The sequence below is a fragment of the Rhinopithecus roxellana genome, chromosome 4 (genome assembly GCF_007565055.1).
Source record: "Rhinopithecus roxellana isolate Shanxi Qingling chromosome 4, ASM756505v1, whole genome shotgun sequence".
NCBI classification, from domain to species: Eukaryota; Metazoa; Chordata; class Mammalia; order Primates; family Cercopithecidae; genus Rhinopithecus; species Rhinopithecus roxellana.
Genome location: NC_044552.1, coordinates 64,558,534 through 64,572,789, shown reverse-complemented (window position 1 = coordinate 64,572,789; position 14,256 = coordinate 64,558,534). Strand labels below are relative to the sequence as shown.

The 14,256-nt window shown below is 39.1% G+C and overlaps 1 protein-coding gene across 5 annotated transcripts in view; it reads right to left on the bottom strand.

The window, feature by feature from the left end:
- CARMIL1 (capping protein regulator and myosin 1 linker 1) overlaps nucleotides 1-14,256 on the bottom strand; it is a 344,245-nt gene that overhangs the window by 25,838 nt on the left and 304,151 nt on the right. For 4 of the 5 annotated variants that reach the window (XM_030929491.1, XM_030929490.1, XM_030929489.1 and 1 more), the window contains 3 exons: nucleotides 12,923-12,989; nucleotides 12,455-12,651; nucleotides 730-857 (listed from right to left, as the gene is read on the bottom strand). In XM_030929491.1, the coding sequence (XP_030785351.1) occupies nucleotides 730-857; nucleotides 12,455-12,651; nucleotides 12,923-12,989 (392 nt within the window). The remainder of the gene's footprint in view (nucleotides 1-729; nucleotides 858-12,454; nucleotides 12,652-12,922; nucleotides 12,990-14,256) is intronic. The other variant, XM_010365105.2, reaches the window with a different exon arrangement.

The following is a 14,256-nucleotide window of genomic DNA, read 5'->3' as shown; positions in this document are numbered from 1 at the left end:
TCTCAATGTGAAGAATCTTCATAAAAACAAATCCATGTTAAGAGTGTATTTTGGGATAGATTTGTATTTAGTTGAGAATTAAATAACTTGGTACAAATCACGCTTAAAGACTGAAATGTTTCAAGTTAAAGAACTGTTAACAAAAGTACCACTGAACTATCTTCTAAGGGAACTCTCAGTAGCAAGAAGATACGAGAAAACTCTTCAGAAAATGCTCACTCTGAGGGCTCTTTACTAATTTTACTGTCATTTTGACACTGTCTGTTAAATCATGCCATTTAGCAGTGACTTAGCCCCCCAACCCAATAAATCAAATTATGAAAGAGGAGAAGCTCAAAGTAAGTAATTCCAGCATAGCCATGATCAGTCCCCTGTAATGGAACTATCCAAGTGATGGAGCCCTGGAAGAATCTTGGGGTGGGACATTTTGTGGTCTGGTTTACAATCGTACAATAGGTCTCAAACTGGAGCATGCCTCAGCATAACCTGGAGGGCCTATTAAAATATACATTGCTGGGCTCAACGTCCAGAGCTTCTGATTCAGTTAGGTCTGGGGTAGGAGTTTGAGAGTTTGCATTTCTAACAAGGTCCCAGTGGACACTGGTATCGCCGGCCCAGAGACCATATTTTGCAAGCTGTCAGAATAGTAATTTCCATATATAAAATGCAACTGTTACTAATTTAAATATGAATTAAACAGCATTATTAGTGAAATTACTCTGAACTCACTTGGAATCCATTTTGGTCACCTTCTTGGTGAAAAATTCATCTACACCTTCATCTACTCTCCCCATGAGACCATTCTGTTCACCATCTTGGGAGACTATGTTGGCAGCACAGACCTGCAAAACAAACAGCTATAATGTTAATTCATATGCACTTTGATTTAGCAAACATTTATTACTAGATTTAAGACACTGTGATTAAGGGCTATGGGAGGGACAAGGCTCACTAAAATAGGGGCCACGTAATCTACAGGAATAGAAGCCATATGTACAATCATAACATAGACGGGAAGAAACAAAAGTGAGGGATGCACTATAAACACCATGCCTTGTGGAGGATTCATGCTGACTGGTGCATCAGAAGCTGGGAACCTAACAGATATGACAAGTTGAGTGTTTCTAAAGGCAGAGAATGGCACTGCAGGTGTGTGTAAGGGGAAAGGGAATGCATGGAGAAATGAAATACGCACTGACTTCTGAGAGGGGTGATAACTCCAGGGGGCCTGAAATGTGTGGGTGGGGCTGGCTGCTAAGGATGGAGCATGGCAGATGCTAACATTGGCTTCCCCTAACCCTTTCCCCTGCCTACTTTCTCTCTTGCTAGAAGAGCCCTAGGGTCAGATTATGGATACTGATTTGCTTAAGCTACAATCCCTTCCTCTTGTTTGTGATTAATAGGCATGTGAGTGGGATATAATCCCGGTGTGCGAGATACAAGGGGAAATTTGCTAGGGAGCTCATGGGGACAGGTTTTGTCAGGAGGAGAGAATGTGTGTTTCCGCAGTTATGTGAGGGAGATGTGATGTCTGAGCTGCGGAAGGCCACTGGCATTCACCAAATGGGGAGGCCCAAGGATAAAAGGCTGCCGGCTGGTTGACAATAACAAAGCAGAAAGGGGAAAGCACCTGGGTACCTATGCTCTGCTGCTGAATAAGCCAGGCCTGGATCCTGAGGTCTCTGGATTTTTTGTTAGGTGAAAAAATAAATATTTCTCATTGTTTAAGTCACTTTTGAGTGAGTATTGAGTATTCCATAATATCCAGTTGAATACTTTCCAACTAATAATACAAAAACCCATAAGGAATAGCCTTGAGCCTTATGCTAAAGAAGAAGGAATTTACTCCTTAGATGATAGGGAGCCACCAACGCAGCAGCATGGACCAACCTGAATTCTGGGGAAGTAATTCTGGGGCAGCATGAAGGACCAATTGGAGACACCAGAGAATATAAGCAGGAAAACCTGTTCAGGAGCTGAAATCAAAGACTCTTGTAGTAATTTAATCTAATCTAGAGGTGATGAGGGACACTAATGAAGTGGAGAAGTGAGAACGGAAAGACAAGAGCTGCCCAAGATACTGTCAAAGTTTCTAGGCCAGGTAAATGGGGGTATGGTTCTAGGGAACATGTTACAAAGACCATATTTGGGGAAAAAGCTGTGTCTTATCTTCTTGAGTGCTTGAGGTATTATGAGAAATCCAGAAGCAGGTGTCCAGCAGGCAGCCAAAAACTCTGATCTTATGAGAGAGGTTGGTGGTGAGAAGCTATCACAAAGCTATACCTAAGTTAGCATGTCTCTTTGAAAGGACAACTCAGAGTGAGCTTAGTCAGATGCTTGATTTGTGTCTGCAATGTATATTAATATTTCACAGATAGGTTGTGGATGACTGAGAAAGAGCATGCATCTTGCCCATGCTGTTGGATACAAGGACAAATTTTCATGTGGTTGGGATACCTGGTCTAGATGTCTTGCCATAGAGCGGTGGGAAAGCTGTTTCCTGTAATCTTGATTTGCAAGTCTCAAGGTGCCTAGGGGGAACATGGCTTATGTCTGTATGGAAATTGCTTAAAGAAAAAAACCCTTGAACAATCATCCACTTCGTTCATCAGGAAGCTCTCATTATGAAAATGAACTGTGTGTTTGAGTTCATGTTTGTGACATGCTGAAAAGTGAAGAGACAACAGATAATAGACAAAGAACCCTATGAAATAACAATTATACCTCTCATCTGAATGGTGCTTTATATTGGAACAAGGATTTCCTACGTGTTGCAAAAGAGCAGAAAATCCGCAAAGTTCTATAATTCCGTTACGCAGAGAAACAAAGCTCACTGAATAACTTTTATTTTGATTACAAAAGATAAAGTAGTACAGAACTTGCTTGTATTATATTATTTTTCCCTTTTGGAAAAGAATGGAGCATAGAATCTCTATAGCAGTAACAGCCCCTTAAGTTAATATAGTACTTGATAGTTTACATGTGTTTTACACATTATTATGTCACCCCTACGTCTACCCTTAAACTGAAAGAGACAGTACTATCCTACTTTTTGGTTAGTCACAGATCAAACAGTGACTCAGAAGGTTAGTGGGACCCCCACTGGTCACCTGATTAATGGATGAAGAAAGATGTGACCCCAGGACATACGGTCGTAACACATGGCTTCCTCCCAGCTTCCCCCAATGACTCCTCTTTCCATTTTCGGAAAAAAAAAAAAGTTAAGTTTTACTTGCATAATTTCTCCCCTCAGGAAAAATTTTTCTTTTCCCACTTGGAAACAGAAGTCACAGCCAGCACAAAAGGTTCTCTGGGGATGTGGGGTACATCAATGGGTTTCAGTAATGGAAGCACAGAGCTGAACAAAACAGTCTGCTTTCCTGCAGGACAGACCAGCTTTTAGGGCTGGACTGGCCCCTACAGATCCTCCAGTCCAACCCTATCATTTTAGAGATAAAGGGACAGAGAGCAGACAGGTTAAGAGAAGTCCAGTATCACTGGGAGATCTTCCATGAGACATGGTTTAAAATGCATCTGTTAAAATAGGAAGCAGGAGGTGGCATCAGCCTACATGAAGAGCAGTAGAAAAACTGAAGGCTGAATTGAAATGTAGTTTGCAAAAGAGTTCAAGGTCAAATGCACATGCTGTTTCAGCTCATTTTCTAACAAAAGCAAAGGAAAGGACAAACAGTTATCAGAAGTTCTCAAAATCCCATTTGCTTTTGGTCTTCTCTGTCAAGGAAAATACATTTCAGACTGAAAAGGGTAGTACAGCTGTTGGAAAGGGAGTGAGCAGAAATCTCAGCAGTGAGCCTGGGGCCAGAACCCACTGCATTTGCACTCAGAGAAAGGCTTTTGCAAATAAAATCAGGAATCGCTGTTGTTGATATTTGATAAAGAAGGTAGATTTTGCACCTCCAGTGTGTAAGTGCTAAAAGGATAGTTCGTGAATGCTGAGAAAACAAGCTGGTGATCGTGAGGACTAAAGACAATTCAGACCACCCTCTGTTTTCCCTCTGCCAGGATTATTACAGTGAATACACCAGGGAAAGACAGTAGGCGGTGCACCTGGATTTTGATGCGGCAGCTGCCAAATCTCTCACAATGTCTTCAAAGGCTGGATGGAGAGGAATGGACAGGAAGTAAGGACAATTAGGTGTATTAGTAACTCTTCGAACAAATATACCAAGGAGTGCTAATTAGTGAACTGAATAATCACGGAATGTTATGTGCATATATTAGAATGTAAAAAACATGGAAAATTAATTAGCTAAGCAATCAAGAAATAAGGAACCCAAAGGAAGTAAAATGAAGAGCATATAATAAAAAAAAAAATTAATGAACTTGAGAGGATTGATAAAACAGCTGACTCTTAGAAAAAGACTAATAAAAGAGATAATGACAACATTAAGAGAAAAGGCATTAAAAATATGTTAAAATGAAACAGGGGACATATCTATATAAGAGATTAAAGTTATTGGTATAAGAAATTAAAAACTTAAAGGAATTCTATAAACAATTAAATGAACAATTAGACTAAATGGAAGATATCCTAAAAATACATAAATTACCAAAATGATCTTAAGAAGAATTAGGTAACCTGAACAGATCTATGACAAAAGAAATAAAATCCCTAGTAACATATCTACATACAAGTATCACATGCACACAAGCATATAGACAACACTTAGGGCCCAGATGGCATCCCAGGAGAGGAAGAGACAATCTCTATTACATGTAAACTGTTCCAGAGAATAGGAGTAAAGAAAGAGTTTTGCAACCAATTTTATGACGATAGTATAACTTTGAAAGTCAAACTACATGGATGGTTTAGACAAGAAAAATAAACATGTTAAGCCTCTCTCATTTATGCGTATAGATGCAAAAATTCTCATAAAATATTACCAAACAAAGCCTAGCAGTGGATTAAAACAAAGCAAAAAATCATGATTAAGAATGTTATAACACTAGAAAAAGTATGTTAATGAGATTCACCCAAATTTCACATTAAAAAAGAAAAATTATCAGTCTCAATAAATACTGAAAAAAAGAATCAAACTACCATTCATTCCAAAACAAAATTAGCAAAACAGAAGAAAACGCTCTCACCTGAATAAATTACAGCAGAAACTGCTTTGTGTCTATTTAGTGTCTATTCGCTCTCGTTGACTCAATAACAAAACCCTGACTTATCTGGAGTATCAATGTGACCAACTGGCTATTTATCTTCCTAGATTTTCTTGTAGCTGGGGATGGAAATATGGTTCATTTCTGGCCAGTAAGATGCAACTGGAAGTATACTAGGACTTCTGGGTAGTTCAGATTCCCTGATGCATGTACTCCCTTTTCCTCTGTCTGAAATATATGTATAAAAACAGATTATAGGCCTTGGCTGAGAATAAGATCAATACCAGTCACCTGGATGATACAGCCATTTTAAAGGTGAATGCAACCTGTGGCTGAATAAATAGAAGTGTCCTATTTAAAAGGAGAGAATCAATGGGCCAGGTGTGGTGACTCACACCTGTAATTCCAGTACTTTGGGAGGCTGAGGCATGTGGATCGTGTGAGCTCAGGAGTTTGAGACCAGCCTGGGCAACATGGCAAAACCCTGTCTCTACAAAAAATACAAAAATTAGCAGCGTGTGGTGGTGCGCACTTCTAATCCCAGTTACTTGGGAGACTGAGGTGGGAGGATCACTTGGGCCTGAGAGGGGGAGGTGGCAGTGAACTGAGATTGCACCACTGCTCCCCAGCCTGGGTGACAGAGTGAGACCCTGTCTCAAAAATAAATAAATAAAAGGAGAGAAGAGATATGGCAGATCTTATTAAAGTACTCTATTTTGTCTTGGGTGTCACACTGCAATTTATTCAGAACAGAGTAACAAGACTTGTAAATGGATTCTAGACAATTTCATATGAAGAACATCGAAAGAGCTGAAGAATTAAGATTTGACCCACAAATATTGTGAAGTCTACTAAGTGGAAGAGACTGGATACCATGTGCCACTCCAGAAGACAGAAACAAGATGGCTAATTTCAAGCTATAGAGTTAAGAGTTTTAGCAACACAAAAAATAATTCGCTAATAATTAGAGCTTTAAGAAAATGGCAGCTTCAGAGAAAGAAGTCATTGTGGATGGAATGGCCAATCAACGGCTGTGTAGGGATTTTTGAGCACCTGATGAGGGACTGAACAAGATGACTTCAAAATCCTTTTCAGCCTTATGACACCATGATTCAATGCATACATGAGAAAACCTATTACCCAGGAGTTAGTCTATTTTAATTTGAGTTGGTTTGTTTCATCACTGGGCCGACTAGTGTAGGGCTATGCCTTATGCCAATATACGGCAAACTGACTGATACTGACATATCACACCAAGTGAATCCACTGCGTGGTATAATATTTCAGAGAATGATCATAGACAAATCAGTTATCTGCCCTGGACTTCATATTCCCTTGAATATTGAGTAATCTTTAAAATTCCTTCCACTAAGAGATTATTCCAGTTAGTGGTAGAGTCAACATTATATCCCAGCCCAGTGTTTTTTCCACACCTCTATGCAAATTTTTCAATGATTTTTCCTTAAAGGAATACTTTTTCACCTATAGTTATGTTAGGAAAAAGTAGAAAGAAGCAATAGCTAACTGGCAGTGGATGAATGAGTATAAGCATGCCTCCATCCCTGGTGGGTGTCATGGTTAGAATGCTCACTTGCAGTTAGGTGGCCATGTGGCTAAGTTCTGGAAAGTGGGATTCAAATGAATATGAAGCTCATCCTTTCAGACCTGGCCCATAAAACCTCAGGGGTATGAGCCTTCATGCTTTATGTCATCCTCCAGCTGAATGCATATGACTTGGAGGACCAAAAAGGAAGGTAGAGCCACAAAGTAAAAGTAGCCTGGATCCCTGACAACTGTAGCATCCCCTGGCTGAAAATACTCACAATGGACTACGATATGAACAAGAAATAATCTCCAAAATATCAGAGATTTAACATAGTAAAAGTTTATCTCATATAGTAGCTAGTGTTACCCCACCTAATAGAGCCGAACTTCAGTATCCGAGGGGGATTGGTTCCAGGACCCTTGAGGACACAAAAATCCATAGATGCTCAAGTCGCTGCTATAAAATGGCATAGTATTTGTGTATAACCTACAAACATCCTCCTGTGTGCTTTAAATAATCTTTAGATTACTTATGATACTTAATACAATGTAAATGCTATGTAAATAATTGTTACACTGTATTTTAAAATTTATATAGTTTTTTTCATTGTTGTGGTTTTTCTAATTGCCTTTTAAATAAATATTTTCAATCCAGAGTTGGTTGAATGCTCAAATGCAGAATGTGTGGATATGGAGGACTCACTGTACACTACACATTTTCCCCCTTTTCTCTGCTGTAGCTGGAACATTCTGGTACCTGAGAAAATGGCATTTCCACTCTTAAATTACCCATGTGACGCTCTTTTCCCAAAAGCAAAGACTTTCTGACAGTCAATTCAACTGAGGAAATAATTTTTGAATAAAATTTTATGTAAAGTTAGTTAATTTGTTTCTTAGTAAACATGGGTAAGAATCTCTTTGAATTAATGAGGGTAAATGAGTGTGGTATTAAATCAGTTTCCAGGATTTTTTTTCTCTTCCTCCTCCATTTAAGTATAGAAAAGGGAGAATAGGTACAAAGGCAAAAGCAAATATAAGATTTATATTGTAAAGATAACTACATTAATAAAATGGAAATACTGGCTTTGAAGAACAATGTTTTTACGTAAAGGATGGCATATTTTTATCCTATTTATTTCTTATGACAAGTCAACGATGTAGGCAATGCTGGTATTTAGAAACAAGTTGGCTCAGGTTTTTTAAAAAAAAAAACCACAAGCCTCTGTCCACATATACACTGTCAGGGAGTGGGAGAGCCCACTGGCTAAGCCTGGCATCCTGCTCTTACCACTATAGTAGAAGGTTACACTCTATGGGCTAAGCAGCTATAATGTAATGTTTAAGAATTCTTTTATCTACTGAAAGAAAGAAAATAAATGAAAAGAAAAGAAAAGAGAAAAGAGAAAGAAAGAAAAGAAAGGAAAGAAAAGAAAAAAGAAAGAAACATTCTATCTCTTGTTATTTAAAAAACATCTTTGTTTTTGTTTTTGGAGTGGTAGAGGTGGAATTAAAACATATAGCTAAAATATCTATATCCATTGTTCTGAAAATGACTGTGGTTTGATTTAAGGTTAAATTTTTGTGCCTAGCTTCTTGTTTTAAAAATAGGTTATCTACTCTTCATATTGATACAAATATCTATTTGTACATTTTTGGCACAAAAATCGGTCATTACAACATGTTTGGCCTGGAAGAAACTGGCATGCTGGCATTTAACTCAGCCTTGGCGTTGAGAATTCTGACACCTGGAAAAGTTCATTTGAGGCATTAGGATTCAGAGACAAACTCTAGAAAAGCTAAGACAGACTTTGGATGAACTGATTTTACTCAATCATAGGAAGAAAAACAACGATAATTGTTAATAATTGCTCTTACTAAACACTAGTAATAAAAGTAAGCCACAGCATCCTCATTCTTAACTGAAAAATTTAAATAATGGTGCCTGTGTGGCAGCTTCACAGGGCTGTTAGACATGAAAGCACTTTGGAAATTGTAAGCAGTGTGATATCATAAGGTAATATATTGTCACTATGAACTCAAATATGTGCTAATCTATACTTAGGTGTAAATATAGGTGTGCTAATCTATACCACCAGTACTCTAAGAAAAAGCCAGATCTATTTAGACCTCTGGCCGTAATACATTATTTTGGAACTTACCTTTGTGTTACACAGTCCCTAAGGGAAAAAAGCCTAGAGTATGCCAACCCTGTGAGTCCTGGCTTCATTATGGACAAAGGTGAAATCTCTCTAGAACAGACTGATGAGGTTGGGACATGTTACCCCTAAATATGGCACCTCGGCATTTGAGGAAATAGCAAAAGCAGGAAGGCCATTCTCATCTTCCCCTTGCCTTTCTCCCTTGAGGCAGGTCATAAAAGTTTCATTCAAGAAGCACCCTCCCTACAGGAAGATAAAAGAAATGTCCTCCCTATAGCCAGAGAAAAAGAAATGTCGCTGAAGACATGGGGAGAGGGAGAAGAGTCTGAACAAACAGGCCTTGCTAAGTGCCCCCAGTTTATTACCATTAGATCATACCCCCTTTGTCTAATACTACTTCTCTGTAACTATCCACTTCATCAAACTTAGCATAAAAATACAAAAATACAAAAATGTTTGAGTCTGCATTTCTGAAGGTTTCCATGTCACATAAAACTTACATAAAATAAATTCTCTTATGCTTTTCTCTTGATGACCTGTCTTTTGTTACACGTGCTTCAGCCACAAAACCTAGTGATAGATGAGAAATATCTGTTCTCCCTTGCAATATCTAGTATGCACCTCAAATAGGACTCTGCCACAGCTTCCTTCCTTTCTTTTCTATTTTTCAAACATTTAAGGAAAAAAGGCTGACATGGTAAATCATGCCTGCAATCCTGGCACTTCGGCAGGCTCAAGCAAGAGGGTAGTTTGAGGCTAGGAGTTCTCAGATCAGCCTGGGCAACATATCAAGAGCCCACCTCTACAAAAAAATTATTTAAATAATTAGCCAAGCATGGTGGCGTGCACCAGTAGTCTCAGCTACTCAGGAGGCTGAGGTGGAAAGATTGTTATTGCTTGAGCCCAGGAGTTCAAGGCTGCAGTGAGGCATGACTGTGCCACTGCACTCCAGTCTGTGTCACAGAGTGAGACCCTGTCTCAAAAAAAAAAAAAAAAAAGAAAAAGAAAAAGAAAAGGAAAAGAAAAAAGAAGAAAAGAAAGAAGTACACAAGATTATCGCTTTCCATGAGTCACCATTTTATCAAGGATAAACTTAAGCCATTTCACAGACAAGTTATATTGTTAATGTTATTCCATATAGAAAGATCCATAGAGAAACCATTTATTCAGTAGCACCCTAGAACCTAGGTATGTTCTAGAAAGTGTGGGTTGTTGTTGAGCAGGGGCGGGGAGGGGGGTTGTCTTTTTACCTATCTACAAAAATCTTTCCCTTATTTTTAAAAAAGAAAATATATCCCTATAAGGATATGTAATAATGGACTAAAAAAGTTAAAAATCAGTAAATTAGAAAACAGCAAACTAGAATTTTTTTGTATTTTGAAACGGTGTCAAGCTATTTGGATTCAAATGAGAGAAATTAACCAAACACAACAAAGCCTGATCTAAAGTGAGGAAATTATCAACCAGGCAGGTTAAGTTATTGTGACTTTCATCCATCTATGTCTCCAGCTATCCACCTACTTATCCAATAAGTATTGTTGAACCCCTACTATATTCAAAACCCAATGTAAGCACTGAGCATATTACCATGAATAATAAATCACAGGCCCTGCCTACACAGAACTTAGAGACAAGGAGTAAGCTGAGAAAACTCTGTGTGATGAGAGCTGTGACAGAGTAAGCATCAGGCACCGGAGGAGGTGGGGCCTCCATGGAGAGTTGCTCAGGCTGTGCACTGTGCACAAAAAGTCTGTGAGAACAACTTCCCTGGTGTAATGTGACCCTAGCTCTGTGGGAACACAGTGGGAGGGGTAAGGAGGGGTTCCTGGAAGAAGCCTTGCCTTCTTTAGAAACAACTATGATCTAATGGTAATAAACTGGGGACACTTAGTAAGGCCTGTTTGTTCAGATTCTTCCCTCTGTCCCCATGTCTTCAGAGATAAGGACATTTCTTTCCTCTGGCTATACAAAGGGCACTTCTTGAATGAAGCTTTTATGATCTGCTTCAAGGGAGAAAGGCAGGGGGAAGATGAGAAGGACCTTCCTGCTTTTGCCATTTTCTCAAATGCCGAGGCGCCATATTTTGGGGTAGCATGTCCCAACCTCATCAATCTGTTCTAGAGAGATTTCACCTTTGTCCACAATGAAGCCAGAAGTAACAGGGTTGGCATACTCTAGGCTGTTTTCCCTGAGGGACTGTGTAACACAAAGGTAAGTCCCAAAATAATGTTTTATGGCCAGAGGTCTAAATAGATCTGGCTTTTTCCCAGAGCACTGGTGGACAGAGTATAGAGAAGTGGATAGTTCTCCACTATCAAAAGAGATGCAGTGGAGATGTAAAAAATCTGAAAGTAGTTCTCAGTCCAGGAGATGGAGGGAAGCAATAAGAAAAGAGATGTAGCATTACAGGGCTGGAGCTCAGGATGGGAGGTAGCCAAAGCAAGGAGGAAGAGGGAGAGCTGGTGATCAGGATCGTATTCAGCTTTCTAACCTATCAACTGATGATGTCCCAAGAAGAACAGGGGATATGAGAAGGGCAGGTTTATAGGGAAAGGTGGGATCTAAGTTTCAAATTTTTGAGCCCAAGGTACTCATTCAAATTTAGGAGGCAAGTGGATATCCAGAAATCTATAGTCAACAACAGAGACTGAAACCATGAGTTCAGATGACATCACCCAGACAGAAAATAAAAAACTTAAATGGGTCTGACGGGAAAACTGAAAGGACACTGCTGGAGAGGTGGGTGGAAAAGAAAGGAGTGTGATGACTCAGAGATCAACGGGAAATCTCCTGTCGGGAATGACAGAGCTTTCTGTGTCAAGGAGCTGCTGAAACATCAAATAAGATGACGGACAGCTGAAAAGAGTCCATAGGATTTGGTCTGGAGTGACCTTGGGAGGGTGGTTTCAAGGGTGGGTAGATACAGAAGGAAGATTTTGGTAAATTGTGGAGCGCCAGGAAGGTGAAGAAGAGAGGCAGTAGAGACAGTTGGTACAGGCAAACTTTTTCAAGAAGTTTAGCTATAAAGGAGAGAAAAGACATTAGCCAGAGAGAGACATGGGTAAACTACAATAAGGCTCATCAGCACGCACAATTGAGTCTTCTACTGGAGTAGAAAGAGCAGGATGTCAAGAGTCACACACCGGGGCTCCCATTTAGGGCTCTTCTCCAACACTTCAGTTACATCAGTTTGTGGAGGGGGGAATGCATGTGCGCACTTCAGAATCAAACAATTTTTAATTACCAATTAATTCTTTTGGTACTTGTATCTTTTTTGCCCTGACACTGTAAAGTGCTAGAGACCTTTATCTAGAATAAGGATTTCCTACCCTAGATAATCCTTATCTATCTAAGGATTTCCAAGGGCAGCTCTGTTCTAAAGAATTGGAAATTTTACAGCATTGTCTTCTCCACAATTATGTTGTTTTATTTAAGTGACACAATCTGTTCATTCTCCAAAATTATTGAGCACCAAGTTGAGATACTTTGTGTATCTCATGCAAAGAGGTTCTAGTCTCCTCAACCATAGCTTTCATGTTTATGCAAAGCACTTTAGCAAGACCCCCCAACTTTCCCCAGAGAAGAAAAGGGTGTGAGAGATGGGGCCTCTCCAGTCCACCTACCGCTGCTTGGGTGGGTTGCTGCTTCTTATTCCTTTTTGGCCTTAACTTGGTAAAGTGTTCCAGCTTCTTCCCCTCTTCAGAAGGCAACTCTGAGATAAATCCCGAGCTCCGCTTCTCCTGTCTGAGGGATGGGAAGGGCGGGTCTTCGATGTGAATTGGTACCTCTTCCAGCGCTTTATCTAGATCAAACTCCATTTCTAAAATTAAAAAAAAAAAAAAAAAAAAAAAAAAAAAAAAAAAAAACCAGCCCAAGGCCAAAGTTTAATGAATGGGGATGGATAAAAAAATTCCTAAAAATAATTTTAAGTCTAGCATAGAATAGCAAACACCCATTCATAGATCACTTAACTCTTTCTCAATAATTACCCACGCAGTGCATCCATAAGGAGCATCCCTAAAATGGTCTAAGGTCTTGCTGAGGGTGCTTCACAGTGCCAAGAAAATGACTGGCAGCAACAAAACACTTACCAAAAGCCCTAGAAACAGGCCGCAGCATTCGGCTATGGATACTCTTCCTTTTGGATTTAGGGGTCATCTAGAAATGAAATAATAATAATTAAAAAGAAACACGTAGGTAGCCACAAAAACTCGCCTTTCAAACTTCTGAAACATTCTGGATCGATTGTTTAACTCAGTAGTTGTTTCTCTGCTTTAGAGGTTGATTGAAAGCCTGACAGAAGAGACCAAACTATTTCTAAATGTTTACAATTTCTCAAATGATACAGCTAACCTCTTTCTTTTATTCCCCCATCCCTAACCAGTTGAATTCCACTTATATAGCTAAAAAGAACAATGAATGAATTTAATTCCAAGCTGTATAAGAAGATGTTAACATGGATACAAAAATAAAAATCAAAGACTGTAAAAATCAGTCACGAAAAACTGAAAACACTACTGTTCACTAATCACTCTCACAGTAACATCAGTGTAAGCAACTCTGACCTCTTTCTGTGTCACGTCAATGATGTAAGCAGTTTCACTCTCTCGTTTCACATTTTGCCCCCAAGATTTTGATCTTTGCATCATGGGCAAAGACCAGGAAAAGGTGCTAGGATTCAAAAATCTGTATCTGTTGGCACTTCTCAGTGAAATGTCTTTGATCCTGTCAGTCGTCTAAAAAATGAAACCCAAACTCAAATCAAGGGCCAAAACTGAAGAACACTTTCCTAGCACTGGTGTCAACTGTTTATGGTGCAAAGCCAGCCCTCAGAAAGGCACTATCTTCTCCCTCAATAGGATCACACAAATGTCAAAGATGGAGGGAAGCTTTGTCATCACCTACACAAATCAACTCCAAGGATGAAATCGAGTTACAGAGGTGACAAAGGCTAACATTCATGTTGTCAGAAGGAGCAGAGCCATGGACAGAACCCAGTGAGGAGGGTCAGGCCAGCGTCCTTCCTGCCACATAATTCATGATCCACATACAGATGGATGGATGTTAGGGATGTTTTCACTGGTTTGATATCAGGAAACTGGTATGTGTATAAACTAGGAGGTAACATAACTGAAAGAACTTAGTTTGCATACTTTCATTTCATTTAATAGGTTTTCATCTAATGCTTCCTCAAAAAAAAAAAATCTACATGATTGAAAAACATTCTTTAGCTCCAAGGAGAAACTGGTTGATACTCATCTTTAAAGCAAACAAATCTATAGTTTTAACAATTATGTCAGTTTTAATAATAATATCGTTTTGCTATTATTTATTGTTGAGAGAAAAGGGAGAGAAAAAAAATGATTAGCAATTATATTGAAATCCAGACTTGTTTTCCTAAAATACAAAATGAAACTTGCTAATT